Source organism: Apiospora phragmitis (genome assembly GCF_038363925.1).
Source record: "Apiospora phragmitis strain CBS 135458 chromosome Unknown utg000010l:1.0-9815664.0:1.0-9183399.0, whole genome shotgun sequence".
NCBI lineage: Eukaryota > Fungi > Ascomycota > Sordariomycetes > Amphisphaeriales > Apiosporaceae > Apiospora > Apiospora phragmitis.
Window position 1 is genome coordinate 6142877 of NW_027117409.1, and position 16789 is coordinate 6159665.

General features: G+C 52.9%; 6 protein-coding genes across 6 annotated transcripts; 4 read left to right on the top strand and 2 right to left on the bottom strand.

The window, feature by feature from the left end:
• Positions 1–653: 653 nt before the first annotated feature.
• PG994_011629 (Amidohydrolase) lies at positions 654–1942 on the top strand (the record flags this gene model as incomplete). The annotated part of the gene is made up of 2 exons (XM_066863038.1): positions 654–1253; positions 1394–1942. 2 exons carry the CDS (start codon positions 654–656, stop codon positions 1940–1942), a joined length of 1149 nt encoding a protein of 382 aa, XP_066712148.1.
• A 759-nt stretch (positions 1943–2701) lies between these two features.
• PG994_011630 (Cupredoxin) lies at positions 2702–3361 on the top strand (the record flags this gene model as incomplete). The annotated part of the gene is made up of 2 exons (XM_066863039.1): positions 2702–3106; positions 3143–3361. 2 exons carry the CDS (start codon positions 2702–2704, stop codon positions 3359–3361), a joined length of 624 nt encoding a protein of 207 aa, XP_066712149.1.
• Positions 3362–4193: 832 nt separating this feature from the next.
• Positions 4194–4502, top strand: PG994_011631 (uncharacterized protein; the record flags this gene model as incomplete). The annotated part of the gene is made up of 1 exon (XM_066863040.1): positions 4194–4502. The coding sequence occupies one exon, from the start codon at positions 4194–4196 to the stop codon at positions 4500–4502; it is 309 nt and encodes a 102-aa protein (XP_066712150.1).
• A 2525-nt stretch (positions 4503–7027) lies between these two features.
• Positions 7028–8917, bottom strand: PG994_011632 (uncharacterized protein; the record flags this gene model as incomplete). Its single annotated transcript, XM_066863041.1, has 2 exons — positions 7028–7392; positions 7810–8917. 2 exons carry the CDS (start codon positions 8915–8917, stop codon positions 7028–7030), a joined length of 1473 nt encoding a protein of 490 aa, XP_066712151.1.
• Positions 8918–10150: 1233 nt separating this feature from the next.
• PG994_011633 (snf5/smarcb1/ini1) lies at positions 10151–12517 on the bottom strand (the record flags this gene model as incomplete). Its single annotated transcript, XM_066863042.1, is given in 3 exon segments — positions 10151–10468; positions 10632–11321; positions 11333–12517. 3 exon segments carry the CDS (start codon positions 12515–12517, stop codon positions 10151–10153), a joined length of 2193 nt encoding a protein of 730 aa, XP_066712152.1.
• A 1627-nt stretch (positions 12518–14144) lies between these two features.
• Positions 14145–15704, top strand: PG994_011634 (curved DNA-binding protein; the record flags this gene model as incomplete). Its single annotated transcript, XM_066863043.1, has 5 exons — positions 14145–14169; positions 14404–14468; positions 14491–14590; positions 14668–15468; positions 15562–15704. The coding sequence occupies 5 exons, from the start codon at positions 14145–14147 to the stop codon at positions 15702–15704; spliced, it is 1134 nt and encodes a 377-aa protein (XP_066712153.1).
• Between the last annotated feature and the right edge of the window lie 1085 nt (positions 15705–16789).

Sequence of the window (16789 nt, forward strand, 5' to 3'; positions counted from 1 at the left end):
GTATATACATGCAGTAATAAGAATTATCCCTTCAATAAAACAGAGAGAACCTTGAACGTCCTCAGAAGGTCCATTGATTTCTTCGACATATGAGAACTACCGAGTGCCTTGTCCTTAACCCGAAACCTTCTAACTCAGGTAGTCAAACTCAATATATCTTGATTTTACGTCGTACAGAACCTTCACTATTTACGTCTAGAGAAGTGCACGCAGCCAGTCACTGCAGTGTAAGATAAAGCCATTGTCCCCTCCTGCAGATAAGGTCGGGGTAGAGCAGAGTTGCGGGGCAGACAGCCCGGTTGAATGTGGGGTTGACTATTCCGACAGGAGGTTGTCCCGGGTAGTCCCTCGATAACCGCCGGTGGTAGTACTCATGACTATCCGTCTTCTGTCAACTATCTCAAGCCTAATGATAATGGTGCATTATTCCTAGTTCTAATTCCTACTCGAATAGGAGACGTCCGGGGAGTCTCCACTCTCTATAGCTCATCTCCTTTGAGGCAAGCTGTCTCAGCTATACTACTACATACCTACCGTCCTGACCCTCGGCACATGCAATCTACCAACTCACCAAACTCTATACACGAATGTAACGTCTTGTTACTGGACCTATTCGCAACATCGTGAAAGTAAAAGACGCAATTCTACACAAGATGACCTCATCCGGATCCCGCGTTGTGGACATCCACACGCACATGTATCCACCTGCCTACGTCCAACTCCTAGAGTCGAGGCAAACCATCCCCCTGATCCGCCGGTTCGCCGGCGCCAAAGATCCGCGCTATATCATTTTGCCTGCCGAGGCAGAGTCGCTGGAGAAGATGGGCCAGGCCGGAGCGGAATCGACGACCGCCCAGCTGCCGGGGCGGCCGGTCACCTCGCACTATTCGTCGCTGAAGCAGAAGGTCCACTTCATGGACACGCACAAGATCGACATCTCGGTCATCTCTCTGGCGAACCCCTGGCTCGACTTCGTGGCCGAGGCCGAGGCTGCCGAGACGGCCAGGTCCGTCAACCGCGAGTTCGAGTCCATGTGTCTCGAGCACCCAGGCCGGCTCTTCTTCTTCGCCACCCTGCCTCTTAGCGCGCCGTCCGAGGAGATCCTGGCGGCCGTGGAATTTGTTCGGGGGCTCAAGCACTGCCGAGGTGTGATTCTAGGGACATCTGGCTTGGGCAAGGGGCTCGATGACCAGAGGTTGGTACCTGTCTTTAAAGCGATTGCGAAAAACGGACTTATGATATTCCTTCATCCGGTAAGCCAGAAATCAGCTATTACGTACCCTGACACTTGGTCGTGTACTCATTGCAGCGACCCTGAGAGATGTCCATCATGATGGAACACCCCTCTTAACATTAGTCGGGTTCCCTAGGCCTTACTAATATGTACATTTAGCATTACGGCCTTCCAAGCGAAGTATGGGGACCTCGGGCGACGGAAGAGTACGGGCACGTGTTGCCCCTCGCACTTGGCTTCCCGCTTGAGACGACTATTGCGGTCGCACGCATGTATCTCGCGGGCGTCTTTGACGAGGTGACCGACCTCAAGATGCTCCTCGCCCACAGCGGCGGCACACTGCCGTTCCTGGCCGGGAGGATAGAAAGCTGCATCGTACACGATGGCCATCTGGTGCGGGAAGGCAAAGTCGGACCGAAGCGGCGGACGGTGTGGCAGGTTCTGAAGGAGCAGATCTACCTTGATGCTGTCATCTATTCCGAGATCGGGCTCAAGGCGGCCATCGATGCGAGCGGCGTAGACAGGCTGATGTTCGGGACCGATCACCCTTTCTTCCCGCCCCTAACCAGTGACGAACAAGGCGAATGGGAAAGCATGACGTGGAACAAAGCAGCGGTAGAAAAGGCCCTTGGTGAGGGTAGTCAAGGCACTCTGGCGGTCATGGGCGGTAATGCTATCGAAGTATTACGACTAAAGGAAGATGCCTAGAATGTCTGAGATATTCATTCATTCGAGTCGTCTCAACCTATGAATTGATATTTGGAGAGACTATCCTCGGATGATGCCAGTTCCAGCCACTACGTGATGTCTGAGCCGCAAACACATGCCTATGCCAGGAACTTACAGTAAGCAATTTGCTGTTGATGCTCGACAAATGAATTGTTTGTTTGCTTTGACCCAGCAAAGATGGTTCCGAATTCCTCGAGATTGCCAACACACATTCGCAAGCGCCTGCTGCCATGTCAGGGGGCAGTGCTTACCGGCCAGCTCTAGCACAACCCGTAAGCGCAGTGCATAGCCACGAAAAGCTGCAAGTAGCCGCAAATTAGGCACGCGTGTTTCTTTTCGGTAACTGGAGTTCCGGGAGGCTGTCTTCACTTGTTTCTTTCTTTCGAAACTTCTGTCAACTTAATTTAGTACGGATGTGATGCTATTCCGAATAGCCCAAGGGCCTATCTTCGCGGCGGCGGGCGAGCCAACAGTGAATGGCCTGAACCCTTAGATTGGTATTCGCTATCCTTGTGGAAGGAGGCCTACGGAGAAGATGTAGAAGATGTAGAAGAAGTCAGTCAAGTCACGAGCTTAGAGAGTTAGTTGAGCATCTAGCAACAGCATCATAAACACACACAAGCAAACACCTCCCTCTGATTCTCAGCTATCTTCCTCGTCTCGCTCGACTATCCGTTAAACGCAATCCTACTCTATAGGCCTCCAAACATATTACTATCCAAGCAACCAACCACCACCATGTTCACCACCACATCCCTCACCGCGGTACTTGCCCTCCTTGTTTCAGGGGCCTACTCCATGCCTACAGGCACAACCTGCGACAAGCCCTCACAAGTCGCCGCCCCGCCCACCGGCGTCACGCACACGGTGGTCGCGGGCGCCAATGGGCAGCTGAGGTTTGAGCCCGAGAGCGTCGTCGCCGCCGTAGGCGACATCGTCGAGTTCCAGTTCCGCCCCAAGAACCACAGCGTGGCACAGTCGTCCTTCGCAGAACCCTGCGTGCCTTTGGCAGTAGCAGCAGCAGACCCGCCGCCGCCCGCCAACGCCACTGGCTACTCGTCCTGCTCCCCCTACTCCCGTCGCTCCCATGCGGGTGGTAGTGCGGCTGATGATGACACCCCCTTCTTCGCGGGCTTCGACTTCGTGACTATGGAGGGACTCGCCAACCACGCCTTCTAGGCCCTCGTCAAGGACACCAAGCCTATCTGGTTCTATTGCCCGCAGCCCACGGGCGCTCACTGTACCAATGGCATGAGCTGCGTGATCAACGAACCCCACGACGGTCCCAACACTCTCACAGCTTACAAGAAGGCCGCCAAGGCCAATATGACGGTTGTGCCACCCATGGTGCAGGGCGGGAAGAACGTAGCGAGGATGGAGAAGAAACCTATGGCTTAGCCTTGGTGTGTTTAGCCAGGATGGACGCTGCCGACGTAATCATGGACATGGCGCCGGTGTGGGAGCATTACAGGCGCAGTGGTGTGACATCTTGCATAACAACGGCGTCTAGGTCGTCTTTCATCATGGTTCGGTTATGGCACGGGTATTTTGGATTCACGATAGGATAGATAGAATGGTTTTGGTAATGCAATATATGTTTCTGCAATATCTTCGTATGGAGATGTTGATCAACAGACTCGTGAGTTCAAGCCCTAGCTGACCAGATATCTATCTATGTGATCGCTGGTATTAGATTGGCTCGGCAAGGATTGCAATGATACACCCAAGTTTGCCCATCAAGACATTAACCAAGGAGTCGACGATTTTCTGGACACGAAAGATGACCGAGAAACTCGGCTTTAAATGCTCGATTCGTCCTCGTCTTGCGAGCCAGACGCAGATTAGCGAGTCTCCGGCGCGCCAGGCCGTCAAACCCTCAGCCCCCCCAACGTCAGGAAAGAATACTTGGCTATACACATAACAGGAGCAGCTCCTACTTTTATAACCTCGGGATAGTATGAATCCCGAGAGAGATCATAATCAAAACTGTATGCTTGCCTTAAAATACCGGAGTTAATTGGTAAAAAACGAGTTTCAATTTTATAAAAAAGCACGAGAACGAAATTTAGTATAGTTAAGTAAAAATAAACGACGTAGCATTCTATTCGTGAACACTATGGTTGCTCCTCGTTCCGCAAGCGTTCAATTACCATCTGCTACCGTGCCCATCCCATCACGCAACGAAGGTCAAGTATGACCTCATCACAAGAACCGCCCCGAAGACGGAGCCATGGCTAGTCCTGTTGGTTTAAGCCCATCGAGAAGCTGGCAGGCCCTTCAAGCCATTCTTCGCCATGTAGGCCCTCTGCTCCTCTCTGTATGTCTCGTCGAAGGTGAATTCGACGAGGGCCCGCCGCCAAGAACGGTGCTCTTGTCGGCGGGGAGAGGAGTCGAGACGACGGCTTCACGGGTTCCGAAGGCCGTGTCAACCAGCACCTTCTCAGAGGTCTCGGGAGTGTCTGTCGACTTGAGAAGGGTGGTCGACAGAGAAGTCCGTGGCGAGTGGAAGTGGCACGAAGAAGACGGCGACCAAGGATGATGGCAACGATAGCGGTTAGGGTTCCAGCAACAATGATTCTACCGACAATGACTACGCTCCGGAGCGCAGTGTGAAATCCAAGGGCACCGCGAAGGGCAAGAAGTTCTGCGCTGGCCAAGATGATGCCTACTACAAGGCCTTCGATAGGTCCTTGAAGTGGGATAATGAAAGAGGAGGAGAGACCTCTGGTCCGTTGCTGACTACCCATCTGTTGGGCGGGAGGATGGGTAGGCGTGCCAAGCGATGCGCTGCTTCTGGTAGAAGATTGGCTCGGCGAGATCGAGGCAGCTGGCTGCGGGTGGTCGCGATTGATACTCATCTTGGATCCGCTGAGAGATGCGTCAGATCTGGCATACGGGGTGCGATCCTTGGGTGGAATAGCAACCAGAGGGGGACTGGGAGAGCGTGGGTCAACGAGCTTCTGCCGGATGAGAGCTTCATCTTGGACTGCAAGAAAATAAGAGGTAGCTAAGAAGAAAGAAACGTGGAGTGATAATACATACGACGAACCCAATGGGTGGCTCTCCCATCGACGATGTCCATTGGTCGCAATGTAGACCCGTGGGTAATCCTCAACAAGACCGTCGACCGGGTTCCACGTCAAGGCCCAAGTACGGCCACCATCAGCGAAGGAGGCAATGGCACGCCGATACTTGGGTGTATCGGCTTGGTGGTCGAAATCGTCGCACAACGCGGCACGCGCGTTGGTCACGTCTGCGACGGTAAAGCGCGTATTCAAAACACCATTACCAAGCTGGGCGGTTATGTAGTTCTTGGCCACCTGCTCATGCTCAACGATCTTGTCGTACGATGGCTGCTTCTTGTAGGGGAGGGAGATGTAAGACATCAAACGGGCTATTCCGAGCAGCCATGTTGAGAGAGGTGTGAAAAGAACGAAGTGATGAGTGGGAAGAGAAGGTTTGACGACAGTATTAAAGACAACCTGGCCAGCACAAGTCAGTTGGAAAGGCGCAACGAAAAATTGAGAATGACAGTACCGGGAGAGCAAGCTCGCTTGGCAAGGTTCCGAGGAGGGCGTGTAAGGAATAGATTGGGAAGGATATTTTTGAGAGAGAGGAATGAACTTACCGAGGCGACACGCGCAAGGAGGCAAACACAAGTGAAGATGGACGCCCTCGAACAGAACCCAATGGGTCGCTTTGCCATTGATATGCATACCGTGTCCACGATGACACGAATCCGCCATGAAGACCAGGGGCTCGTCTTGTACGAGACCGTTGATAGGGTCCCATGTCATGGCCCAAACTTTGCGTGGTGTGGTATTTGTACCAGTCGAGAAGAAGAGGTAGTTGCGAAGACAACGGTTACTCGACTCGAGTAATCAAAGGCCAACGTGATTCGAGGTCAGTGAATAAGTAGATTGACCAATGCATCAGTGCATGTTGGCAGACGGTATTCACTCCATCTTGTATGTCCATTCAAGTCAGGCGTACGCAACGTTGACGGGAGCGTCACTTGTCGATCAGATGGCAATGATGGGTACCTAGTGAAGAGAGTGATAGAGAAATGATGTGTTATGCACCAGATTGAAAACCGTCACTGTTCTTACAGCTGGGTCTGAAGAACACTTATATACACTTATTGTGTCATACTGAAAGAAGAGGTTGGTAGAAGATGTGTGACGAGTCGGTATCGCTTATATGGAGGCGAGAAGTCAGCGGCCAGGGACGAGGTACTTGTTCTATCGGATAATTGGAACAGCGTTCTACATGATATTACTTAGGTACCCTTGACTATCAGAGAGGTGAGTCCATACAATGGCCCAGGAAATAATCGTCGAGGAGATAAGTGGTACAGTTATTCCCTAGCTGCTTGTTAGGTGCAATTGCAGACAGAATGCTATAGATGTGACAGTTGGACTCGATTCTTATTTACTGATAAGCCACGAAGGACAAGACTACACAGAACAGCCGATTGCTCTAGGGCTGTTTAACAACGCTGTGAAGGAGGGAGCCTAAACAAGGAGACATAGCGGGGTGTACTATGAACTATCGATCCCGTAGATGGCCAGACAATCGCATCGGGGACTGTGATATTGTGCCAAAAGACTTGAGAATGCGACTCAGCGGTCATACATGGACAACAAGCAAACGCTTGGGCTTGGTCTGAAAAGACGATTGTCCACGGCAACACGTGTAGCTGGAGGTGACGACGTTAGTTGTTGGGGGAAGCAAAGGCAGTATACGGTGAATGCTCCCTGAATGATAACAGTACTGAACAAAAAGCCACGCAGTGAGATATGCAAAGAAACAGCCAACAACTTCGTGGGCGGAAATGGAGATAAGCATTGCTTCCTTTGATGAAGCATAGTCTTGCCAGAGGATCAGCGGGCTCTCATATGACAGAGAGTAGCTCGATTTCCAGGCGCAAGTTGAGATGGTGTAGGAAGATTTGAACAGGACGGGTAATGAAAAAGGGCGCATCAGGTGGAAGAGGTGCCTTATCTGGGACCTGATATATACCTAGTAATGACATTAGATCCGAAACTATTCTAAACCTACGGCTCACTTCTTCTTCCAAGCCCAGCTCCCCAGCGCCCACGTCAGCTTGACCATCGGCACGTCCACGGCCCGGCAGAACAAGTCGGCGGCCCAGAACAGCACGAAGGTGTTCACCAGCGAGCCCCAGAGCGCCGCGTCCATATACGCGGACCAGGACCGGTACAGCACCGCGTCCGCCGCGTCGCCCAGGCCGGTCTCGCGCAGGTCGAGGGCCACCTTCTCGGCGCTCACCCACGCGGCCCACGCGGGGTTCAGAAAGCGCGTGCCCACCGTGTGGTTCACGGTGCCGTGGGCGAGGTACAGCGCGTACGAGGTTTTGCCCAGGCACTGCGCGAAGGTCGTGGTGAAGGGACGCTGCAGCAGTGGTTCTTGGCGTCGTCATTCTTCGGGCCTGTCCGCATCGATCGGGACCGAGACGGCACCTGAGGGCTCCGGCACGGTCACGGGCAGGATGGGGTTGTGTGGTGTGCCGGCAGGATCCTCGTTGCTGCAGCTGCGGTGAAGAGAAAGGGGTGGCGAGTACATGAGTGCCAAGACGAAGAGGACGGAGCCTACGGAGTTCCAAAATCATTGCATCCGTTCCTCGTGTTCCTTGTAGAATACGGGTACCGAGACCGAGAGCGTTCGGAAGCCTAGTGACTTGGGGCCACCGTTTTCTGGGTAGCTAAGGAGGTGTAGAGCAATGAAGAATATAAAAAATGACGCGATGTGCCTGAAAGCTCTCAGCGAACGTATTGATCTATGGCCTGTAGTAGTGACTGCATTCTCTGTCTCACTACTCTTACCCGCGGGAGGCAAAACGATAGATAACTCCGCCAGCAACAGCCCCGAACAGAAAAGGGACATGTCAAGATCACCGAGCTGGGCCAGCCAGCACGTGAAACCCAGCGCCACACTCATGTGCAACCAACGCTTGGCCTTCATAAAGGCGAGCAGCAACATGAACACAAGCAAGGATCCCTTGAACTCCACCGGTATCGTCCACAGATGCCTGTCGTACGGCCGACTGTACAGGTTCGCCCGGCCGTCGATGTTGCGGAATAGGTTGACCAGGTGCACCGTATGGGCCCACCAGTGCCGGAGCTGCCTGCCCAGAGTGGCCCCGCGCGGCGGCACCCCGGCGCCCGTGGGGTCCTTCTGGAAGACGCCGCCGCCGCCGCCGCGCACCAGCGCGACGTTGACGAGCGTCGCCGCGACGATGGGCAGGTACAGGCGCAGGGGCCGGCGGAACAGCGAGCCCGCGAGCGCGTCGAGGGCACGGTCGGGCTGGCCCCGGTGGATCATGGTCAGCATCTTGACGGCGACGACGTAGCCCGAGACGACGAAGAAGACGGTGACGCTGGCGCGGCCGAAGTGCAGCACCCGCACGACGGGCCGCTGGAGGAAGAGGTCCGCGCTGCCGCCGCCGCCATCGCTGCCGCTGTCGCTGCTGCTGTGCCAGCCCTGGCGCAGGAACGGGAACCACAGGTAGCCCCAGTGGAACACGTACACGACGAGGGCGGCGACGCCGCGGACACCGTCTAAGTAGGCTGTTGGGCTCAGGGGCCGCCGGGGCGCCGTCCTGCTACCGCCGGGGAGCGCCTGCAGATATTGCGGACACTTCGCACAATCGAAGTCACGAAAGAGGGCGCGAGCAGGACGAGTAAGGAGACGGCATAGGGCAAGACGAGCCGTAGCAGGTTTTGTACCGCCGATGGGACGCCAGGTGATGAGAACCCCAAAGTCGTGTATATCCGGTCCATGTCCTCGAACCCGGCGGGACTGTTTCTTCTCGGACAGCAGACTCGAGTTCAGTCCTTCCTCTGCATCATTGCCATCCGGCATGGAGTACTGAGGGTCTACCAGGTGCTCCCTCGCTTCGACGTCTGCATATTTGGAACGGGTCTCCAACATATTTTCATTTCAGTATGGTAACGGCAAAAGAGATGAAGAATAAAGAGACTCATGCTGTGCCTCTTTGCCCTCTGTTTTATTTATCTGGGATTTAGTCAAATCGGCCAAACGAAAGGTATCAATCAGCTCAGGGATGATATATGTAAGCCCACATTCCCAGGGGCAGATGACAAGGACTTGCGACGCGACCAAAGGCCGCATTCCTCAGATGGGCCATGGACATCTACGAAGCCAAGCACAGTCTAATCGCTGATAATTCCTTTCTAGCATGACGTGAGGGTAGCCTGAAGCATATATGAAAGCAGCCGTTAACGCGTATACTCCAGCTCGCGATTAGTAAAGCGGCACAGCTTCCCTGCCTCTGTTTACAAGGTGATCCTGTAGAGGAGTAGAAGTAAATGTTTGGGGTGGGGCGGATCTGAGTGGTGTGGGTGGATTGGATTCCTCGCGGGTCAGACGGATGAATAAGAAACAAACCAACTGAGCACACAGGATAGATTATAGTTCTCTCCGTATGCAGAGCCATCAGAGCTGTAGCAGGCAATGGACGTGTTGAATATCTAATGATTCTCTCTGCACCTACTCATTTCATCATCGTACGTAACCAGCAACCTGCAAGTCCGTTTTGCGCTACGATCCATGCAGTCCGTATATATCTTATATATATATGGTGAAGCATATATATATAGACCCAACGAACGTTGGCCCAATCAGATCCAACACCCGTCTTGTGAAGCATGTAAGTTTTCAAGTTTCGAGGTGGTATAAACAAACACCAAATACCCTATAGCCCAACTTCGCCACGCCCTCCTCTGTCCCAGATTGTGAAACGCCCAGAGCCTCTGCTTTAGTTGTGAAGGCTCCTTCCCCTTTCGCACCATCATACATAATAACTCCGACCACGCAACTGGTCCCAAATTCGCTTCAAATAGGTTTCCTCCTCTCCGTCCGTCCTACGCAGTTAGTCGCGAGGAATCGAGTCTTGCAGGACTCATGATCGCATCGTTTACTAGCTCAAGGCTATCTTCAGCCTTCGCGTATCTGTATTGTGTACAACCCAAATGTCTCTAACCCAATACACGCTACATGCTAGGTATTTGCAACCACTGCTCAACTCACCACGAGTAATACACTGAACAGCGCGCCTCCACCTCACTACAATCGCTCGAAAATATGTCCAGTAGGATCAAGTAGCTTTTTTCTTTCTTTCTTTGTCGACATGGATATTACGATTCAAGTTCCTTTCGCCAATCGAGCCTCGACCTTCTCGCGGTGGGACCGGTTTTTGAGGTGGACCAGGAAGTTTTCCGCAGACATATCCGGCCCTGGCGTATACAGCTTGCCGGGGCAGTCTAAACATCGTATCCGTGGTAGGAAATAGAACCGAATGTTTGGGGGAACGGCAGCTCCTGGTTGTGGCATGGGAGCAGGACTTTCCGTGATGCTGTCCACAGCGCTGTAGCGCATGGTTCCTTCAAACGAGTCGTTTGCGTACGTGTCTGTTTCTTTGAATTTTTGAAGCGCATCTGTGAGCCACCCTGGGGGCGGGGGCTAGGAGGAAGTGTGAGTAACCAGTGTGAGTTCAAAGATGTAATGGGCTCGGAAGGAAATATTACAGGTGGACACATCACAAGCCATACGTGTTAGACCAATAGGGAAATCGGGAACGATTGTTATGGGGAGGGTGCGGGGACATAGGGGCAAAAGGTCTTACTGGATGGGGCTGGGCACCACCGGATGCTGGCGGGGGAGGAGCAGCTACACGACCAATCTGACCGGGTGGTGCACTTCCAGGGGTTTTGGAGACTGCAGCTACAGTAGTAGCATGTGTCGAGTTCGGTGTCGACGGGGGCGGCATCGAACTCTGGTGAGATACACTCGGGGCTCTGGCGTGTGATTGTGATGGGGTTTGGGATCCTGCCAGGGAAGTCTGCCTTGTCTTCAGATCTCGGAAGAACCTCTTGAGCCTATCCTTGCCGACTCTCAGAGTCACCCAGTAGTGTTGCGGCTCTTCAGTGCCCTCGCGCGTTAGTTCGCGCCCAAATTTCCTGGACACGCGGGTCTCGTGGTGATGTATTGTGGCCTCAGGTGTTTCTGACCGACCAAGGTTTGCCATGCGCTGCTGCGCAGCAGATGCAGCTCCACGCATACCGCGTGTCCTAGCCGTACCGGCCAATTGCGAAGCCGCAGGAGAGTCGGGCGAAGAATCTTCACTTGAGTCAGAATCCGAGATTTCACCATCGCGCGCACCTGGGCGTTTACGCCCAGTGCCAGGAGCCCCAGCGACTTTCTTGTAGAGCCTGCTGTCCTCCACATCTGTCACAGCCCCTGGTAATGTAGACGAAACAACCAAAGTGCGTATTGTCCTTTGCCTTCTTTCAAATCGGGTAGCGAAGGACCACCTCTGCGATTAACCGATCTCTTCTGTCTTCGCTGTTCCCTTTGGAAGATGACCTCGTTCCTCTCGAGCTCTGCTTCGCTGAGCTCGTACAGATACGGCGCAAACTCCTTGGCCTGTTGTTGCGGTCTGAAGACGGTCGGGAGCGGCGAAGGTAAGAAGGCAGCAACCAGATCGGCATCCTCTATAGGCCTGCCATCGAACGGATGACCGATACTGTACAGGCTGCGCGTAAACAGCTGACTCTGCTCCCGGATGCAATGCGCAATCGCCGTGGCAAACTCCCCACTGAGAGAAAGTTCCTTGGCCATACTGGCGGCGAATTCCTCGGGAGAGTTCATTGGGTTGTTGATTTCCCACTCGAATTGATCCATCAAGGTATGTGCGCCAATCGTAATGTTCAGTTTGATCAATATCCTCATCTCGTCGTTCTTCCAGGCTGAATACGGTAACTCGGGATCCAGCGCATCCTCGTCAGAGAATACGAAAGGGTAGAAGTCATTCAGCTGCTCGTGCATTTGTTGCAGAACCTGATCGTAAACGGGTTGCGCAGCCGGAGGCTTCAATCCCAGGTCTTCGACCAACTGCATGGCAAATAGCTCGGGGGCGGCCAACCGCTCGTGGAGGTTCCACGTGAAGGTGTCTCGTAACCTGATCTTATCCCAATCCACGTCCAAACGTAAAGGTACGAGCTCTTCATGCTGTTCTGCTTGCTGCTTCATGTCCTTCCTCTTCCATTTGAACGCTGGAGTAGTGCGAGTGCCGGGACGGGGTTTCTGCGAGGGATATAACACCTTAGAGGTGCTGCCAATCTCCGTTCTTCCATTGCCGTAGCCTCTGTAGCCTTCACCGTACAGTCTGCTGGGGGTGAACCAGGCGCGATAAGTGTCCCTCACGAGTTTGTAGTCGCCAATCATATTTTTCACATGTTTGATGTGCCTGGTCTGCTTCTCGATATCAGTAACCATGGCAGCGGCGTGTACATGATCTTTTGTGATGATGTTCGATATGGTGTAATCGTTGAACGAGTCTTTGTCGCGAACCCGCACCGTCGCGGTGGATTCGGAGTCGGGCGCATCGGGCCTGTCTTTTGGTGTCGATGCAGGCGAATGCTCTGATTTGGCTGTCGATGCCGAGGATGAAGCTGCTGTCGAACCCGCGGGCGCATTGAATGCGGCGCCGGAGTCCTGTTTGGTGGCCATGTTGTAGTCGGTGGATGGATGGGACTGCTACATATGTCTAGCCGCCTCCGAGACCCAACCGCACCTCAACTGCGTGGTACGACAGCAGAAGTTGATGCGTGCTTGGGCTTGACGCGTTGGGAAAGCCGATGGAGATGTCTGAAAGCGATGCGGGCGTGTAAGTTGGAAGCGCGATTTCGAGAAATCCGCTTTTGCTCAGCGAGACCGATTTGTCGCGATTGGGATTGGAGACGGACGCTACTTGAACTTTTTGGGAGAGGTTTCGGCTGGGCTGGCGCAAAGGAGAGGTAGCGACAAATAAAACACTAGGTAGGTTAGGTTATTAGAGCTGACCTCAGCCTGGCCTAGGGGGGAAGAACGCGACCGCGAAGAGACGAGACTGACCGTCCTCAGGTTGGGTTAGGGTGTACTTTTCGTTTGGCGGTAAACTGGCCTGGTTAATATGTATATGAAAGGGGTCCGTGCATTTTTTCTAGATGTAGGTATGCAGCACTGCTCAATGGTATACTCACTCGCATGGCTTGGACTCAGCACAAGATAACCTACCTCCTATATGCTATGCTATCTGTAGGTAACAAGCCCAAGTACGTATAGTCGATTGTGTTGAGATGAGACCACTCCGTCCTAGAAGGAGGGCTTTCTAGGACTGCTACCAAGTTTGGGCACGCCGGTTGCGAAAACCACAGAGCCTACTACGCCCAGGACCATGTTTTCAGTAATGGAGAAAGCTTCATAACAGCGACACTCTCACTACAAAAGCTCAGAAAAGTGACCTCAAATTCAGAATGGATAAAAACCAGGTAGGCTGATGACAGTTGCACCCCCTGGCCATAGCCAATCCATTTATTATGCGTACTCGTGTCGGTGGCTTCCAGACCAGGTATATAAGTTTTGTTTACGTTGAGGGCATAGCTACTTAACCTACCTACAGTAACATTCTATGGAGTGTACTAGTAGAGCTTGAACTGGAGGGGAAGAGCAAATGCCGTTGAGCTTGAGCTTGACTCCAACCTAAAGCCATTCATTGTTGCTTGCTCAAAGTCCAGCATTGTGGCTTAGGTAGCTGGGGACTGACAGACTCTTGAAGCAGGCATGAATGACGTCTGTGAGAGCGCATAGCAGCAACTTGATTCACAAAGCACAATATGCATACCTGGTGCGAACAAATATGTCACCAAGATTGTATCCTAGGTACGATCGAGAACAGTCACACACACAAAGGTGTCCGGGGTAGGTGTTCAAGTAGTGCATCCATCATTGGTGCTTGCTATCTGCTGGAAAGGTGCCCTTGGAGCACTTCCGATGTTCTACTGCGTCGAACTGCGTATATCCATATAGTAATTAGGTAAATACGAGACAATTGATTCATGCATGAGCTATTACCGCATGTCGTCACCAGTAGGATCCCTCCAAGTAGTGTCCTTTTGCTGAGCTGCACGGCGAAAGACAAGGCGAGCAAGGTACATTCAAAGTGCCGCACAAAGATGGACCCCGCAGCTTAGGAAATGCAAGGAAAAGATTGAAAACCCTCCTCTTCCTGGCTGGGACATACCACGGCCAACATCACCTACTCTTTTCCTGTCCTAGAGATACGATCCTCACTCCAAACCTCTCCAAAATCAGAACAATGGCCGACAACAAGGAAGAAGTCGGTTCGTGCATCCCCCTCCTACTATCATTCCCTTGTTTCCTCCCCCACTTTGCCATGCTCACTTGCTGTGCAAATTACTGGAAACTGCTGCAGCTGGTCGCGAACTACCCCGCCATAGGTACTCGTTCGGCCATTCCCTCCCCCTTCACCTTGGACTACCTACCTACCCAAGATGGACACACCAGGAGATTCGAAGTGCATGGCGATGCGAAAAGACTAACATGACCTCCTTCAGACTACTCGTTGAACAACCCGGCCACGGTTGACAAGTACAAGACAGCTGGTGCCATCTCGGAGAAGGTCCCTTGCTGAGGTCTCCAAGCTTTGCGTCGCTGGTGAGAAGATCGTTACGATCTGTGAGAAGGGCGACAAGCTCCTTGCCGATGAAGTCGCAAAGGTCTATGCCAAGTTGAAGAACAAGGGTCAGTTGAGAATCACACTCTCGCTTTATTGTCGGAATTATTTGGTGTCGGGGCTGGCTCTAACCCGGTATTCGCAGGCTTCGCCCACCCCACCACCGTCTCGCCGAGTGCTTTCGTGACGCCTTACACTCCTCTCACCTCCGACGAGGCCGAATCCAAGGTTGAGCTCAAGGAGGGCGAGCATGTCAAGATCCAACTGGGTGCCCAGATTGATGGCTTTGGCACCATTGTCTGCGACACCATTGTGGTTGGCGCCAAGGAGGCTGTAGAAGGTCGATCTGCCGACTTGGTTCTTGCTACTCATTACGCCAACGAACTGCTCCTTCGCTTGATGCTGCCTCCTGGAGTCCTTGCGTCCGGCACCGACGAGGAGAAGGCCAAGGCTGCCGCCGCCAAGGCCCCAACACAGGCCAGGATCACGCAGCTGTTGGAGAAGATCGCAAAGGCCTATGAGTGCAACTTGGTAGAGAGCACTACTTCGTGGATCTTCGACCGCAATGATATCGAGGGCAAGAAGAAGATTGTCATTGCACCTGGCGAGGGCAGCAAGGGCGACGGCACCCCGGAGATCAGTGAGGTGTGGGGTGTCGAGATGGGCATGAGTCTGGGCAGTGGAAAGGTCAAGAACATGGAACAGAGGCCGACACTGCACCGCCTTATCAACGAGAACGGCCAGGCGAAACGGTCCACCTCCAAAAAGCTGCTTTACGACGTCAAAAAGTCCTACCACAACTTCCCCTTCAGCATGAGGCAACTGGAGAGCGAGCGAGATGCTAAGCTTGGTGTCCTCGAGTGTGTCCGAAACGGCATGCTCCGCCAGTACGAGGTTGTGGGCGATAAGGAAGGAGCTGCCGTCTCGAGGCTTCTGACCACTATCCGTAAGTTTGCACACAGATAACACTTTCGGGCAATTACTAAACTATGCGGCAGTCATCACGAAGAACGGTGTCACCAAGCTGGGTGCTCCCCAGCACTGGATGTGAGCAAGTTCAAGACGGATAAGAAGATCGAGGATGAGGAGATTCTTAAGATTCTGGAGCAGCCCTTGGCCAAGAACAAGGGCAAGCCCAAGCCGAAGAACAAGAAGAAGCCTGCCAAGAAGAGCGACGAATGAATATGCTCAATCGGTCATCATTGATGAGAGGCATTTAGCCGTGAGCAAGTGAGACAGGATTGCAACCTGGTGGGCTATCAATGAGCCAAGCATGTACATTGACGAAGCAAATAACTGGGGAAATGGTGAGGTAAACGATCATTGTCAAGCTCTCTCCTTGTTTACGGGAGAGCCATTGCAGTCCCACAAGCTTCTTAGGTTGTCAGTGGATCCGGAAGGTTCAAGGTTGCTGTGTGGCCTAGTTCCACCTCGAAAGCAAACTGTACTCGATTAAGCTACAAAATTGAAAGCCTTTTTATGCGCAGTGGAAAATTCAGGTGCCCTATGGTGAAGAAAGTCTTTGGCGCCTGTTGTGTTGGTAAAGACAGTATGTTAGTGACACGAGAGGATTCTTTCACAGGGTGGCCTGGAAGGAAGGAGCCAACGATGCGATACGTTGGGTGCTTGAGTTGTCGAGTAAAGTGCAATAGTGATGAAATAATGCCCGTTTTCCGGCTCAGGGGTCATGGAAATTCCATACCCCTCAAAAATCCCAAGGGCGCAGTGTGGGAGCCCTCGTAGAAGCAAACAACCCGGGAATCAAGTTGACCACGTCTTAAATGATGAAGGACATTCTGGTTAGCTCATCCAGGACAATTTGCAGGCATCAAATGAACTTGACGACGGGTGATGGCATGATCCGGTGCCATCGAGATCGTTTAAGGCAGCCTCTGGAGTCACCCGTAGTTGCCCCCTCCTCCGACTGAACAAGCTGAGAGAGACGGTTAAGGGGGGCATACAAAGACACGGTCGCTAAGCCGCCCGTAAAGTAAAACCTGCGTATAAGTAATGAAAACTAAATAGAGCGTGATGGACTTCCGATTGTATTGGAAAAGCGTTACGACTTTTGCGGTGAATTTGATGGGAAAAACGAGAATGGTGTGAGAAGGGGGTCCTGCTGGTGGCCACCACGGGAGCGCGCCCTGGCCTTTGCCGGGGGCTTCGGAGCATTTTTTGGAAGAGCAGCGAGAGTGCATTCTCCTTCTTTTCCCCATCCCCCCCCATTCGACCACCACGGACAATCGCGTCGCTGATTCAATCAAACA